The sequence below is a fragment of the Nansenia antarctica genome, assembly GCF_963989245.1.
Source record: "Nansenia antarctica genome assembly, chromosome: 12".
Taxonomy (NCBI): domain Eukaryota; kingdom Metazoa; phylum Chordata; class Actinopteri; order Argentiniformes; family Microstomatidae; genus Nansenia; species Nansenia antarctica.
Window position 1 is genome coordinate 21,677,824 of NC_137682.1, and position 2,500 is coordinate 21,680,323.

The window sequence follows — 2,500 nt, forward strand, 5'->3', positions numbered from 1 at the left end:
TGGAACTTAGAACCGAATTTCACCGTGGTGGCCAGAGGTGTCAGATTTCAGAGAAACTAACATAAAAGGTCACTCTTTTTTTTTAGAAACTAACATCAAAATTCAAAGTGTGTCTATTGAGTACAGCCTACTCCTGGGTAGAAATGATGTCGTGTCAATAAAATGGTGTAACTGTGTTATCTGTAGGTTCCGGGACACTCCGGTGGTGAAGTCCTCCAGTCGTGAGCTGTGCTACATCATCTTGGCGGGCATCTGCTTGGGCTACTTGTGTACCTTCACCCTCATTGCCAAGCCCCACGCTGTCCACTGCTACCTCCAGCGCCTGGGCATAGGCCTGAGCCCGGCCATGAGCTACTCAGCACTGGTCACCAAGGTAGGGAGGAAGAGGGACATGTAGGAGTTTAGGATTTTAGGTGCGTAAGGCGGGGTTGATAAGGTGGTAGGGAGTTAGAGACGGTTGTGGGGTAGGTTGGGGGGGGGGGGAGGGGTTATGGTGGTAGAGAGGTAACATACATAATAATGTCACTTGTTCAGTTACTCTCTAGAGATGTCTATGTCTGTGCGTTTCATGTGTGAGAGAAGTAGGATATGTGCGCTTGGCTTGGATGCTAGTATTAGATGGCCAGCCTCTAGCGTGGCTCATCTAAGGGATATCTAAATGACAACTAAAGGATACGCCCAGCGCCCACTTACACCATCAGCCGCCCCCCCCCCCCCCCCTCCCCACAACCCATACCAGCTCCAGCTGCATCAGTTGCACCAGAAACACCCAGGCCAACCCAGCCTTGACCCCGGGCCCACCCCCCCCCCCCTGCCCAGACAACGGGTGCAGCCAGACACAGATAACACCGCATACCGACATGGGGACGGATAATACCCAGTAAACAAAGAGTCCAAAAGACGTCCTCGGGGAAGCCGGAATGTGGGTTCAGATGACGTCTTTCTAGGACGTCCAGATGACGTCTTTAGGACGTCTTAAGACGATTCTGTAGTCCATAAGACGTCCTAAAGACGTCATCTGGACGTTCTAGAACGACGTCGTCTGAACCCACATTCCGGCTTCCCTGAGGGCGTCTTTTGGACTCTTTGTTTACTGGGTAGCAGCAACGTCCCAGCCTGCCCAGCGCCCCCTCTCACCCCCCCTGGATGAGGAGAGCATGACATCAGGTTGTATGACATCAGGTTGTATGGCAGAAGGAGCACGGCGAGATATGAGGCAGCGACTCCATGTAACGCTTCATAGGGTAGTCATAGATCGCTCGTGCTTTAATCGGAAAGCCAGCACAAGAGGCGAGTTCTGGAGTGATGTGATCGTGCTTTTTTGGTTCTAGTGCTACTCTAGCAGTTGGATTTTGGAATAGCTGCAGATTTCTCCGTTTGGGCCGCCAGATAAAAGTGCATTCCAGTAAAAACATGAATCAACTTTTCACTTATCACTAATAAAAATATGATAAAAAATGCCTAATCTTACATATGTTATGGAGATGAAAGAACACAATTCTCACAATGGTTTTGATACTGAGGTGTGCTTGGAACCAATGTCTGGTGGTAGGGATGACAGCTTTCTGAGGAGCATGTGGTTAACATTCGAGTAGCCGTGCCTTTTTTACCTACTAAAAGAGACGCCTCTTTACAATGATCAAGCTGGTATTTACACACAACGACCACTAGTTGGCCGCTTGTAAATTAGCCTGCTTCCTACAAAGAAAAACTTAAAAATAGCTTTATGCTAGCTTATCCTGATGTGATTTTGAAAAATGTAAGAATACTGGGTGGTAGAATGCACATATCTAGGAAATGTCATGAAAGGAGGGTCCTGAAATTTGATCGAGTGCAAAGATTATTTTCTTTACTCACATGGCTAAAGCACGTTAGATGATGAAAGCAACTGAAAGTGGTGTGTTTGATGTGATACTGTACTACCTGGGAATCTAGTTTGATCAGGTCGGATGCGCGCGACGAATCGATTGAAGCTGTGCACATTGGTAGTGGTCTCTCAGCAGTGTAGAAAACGGAAGAATGAAATGAAAGAATGAAATAAGGAGCATCTAGGGTACAGTTGGTGTGGAACGAGAATAGGTCAGTTCACAGCGCCGTGATGCAAGCTGTGAGGATTTCCAAGTGTGATTGGTCGCCTAGTGCACTGTGGGGTAGCTGTTTATGGAGAGCGTATGCTTTTGAGTAAGAGTGCTGCTTACAGATGCGTAATGGCAGTGCAATGGACACCGTAAATGAGTGTGTGGATAAATGACATGCCCCCGAGGGGTACTTTGTACCCCGTGTAGTGCAAGTGGGCATTCTGCCGGGCATGAGTAACATAAGAAGGAGTCAGAATGATGCGAATGATGAGGAGAATAGAACCCTGCAGGGTTCCCGGTTCGATTCCGGCCGCGGACACCCAATCCTTCCTGTCTAAACCTCTACTGTATATGTCAATAAAAAAAAGAAAGAAATATGAGTAGGACTGCCCCTCTCATACTCCCAAAAACAATGACTGGAA

The 2,500-nt window shown here is 47.8% G+C and overlaps 1 protein-coding gene across 1 annotated transcript in view; it reads left to right on the forward strand.

Annotated features, from left to right (window-relative positions):
* Positions 1 to 2,500, forward strand: part of grm5b (glutamate receptor, metabotropic 5b) — a gene marked incomplete at both ends in the record, with an annotated part of 63,742 nt that overhangs the window by 55,594 nt on the left and 5,648 nt on the right. Inside the window, one exon of the mRNA XM_080542843.1 lies at positions 187 to 373. Within this exon, the coding sequence (XP_080398969.1) occupies positions 187 to 373 (187 nt within the window). The remainder of the gene's footprint in view (positions 1 to 186; positions 374 to 2,500) is intronic.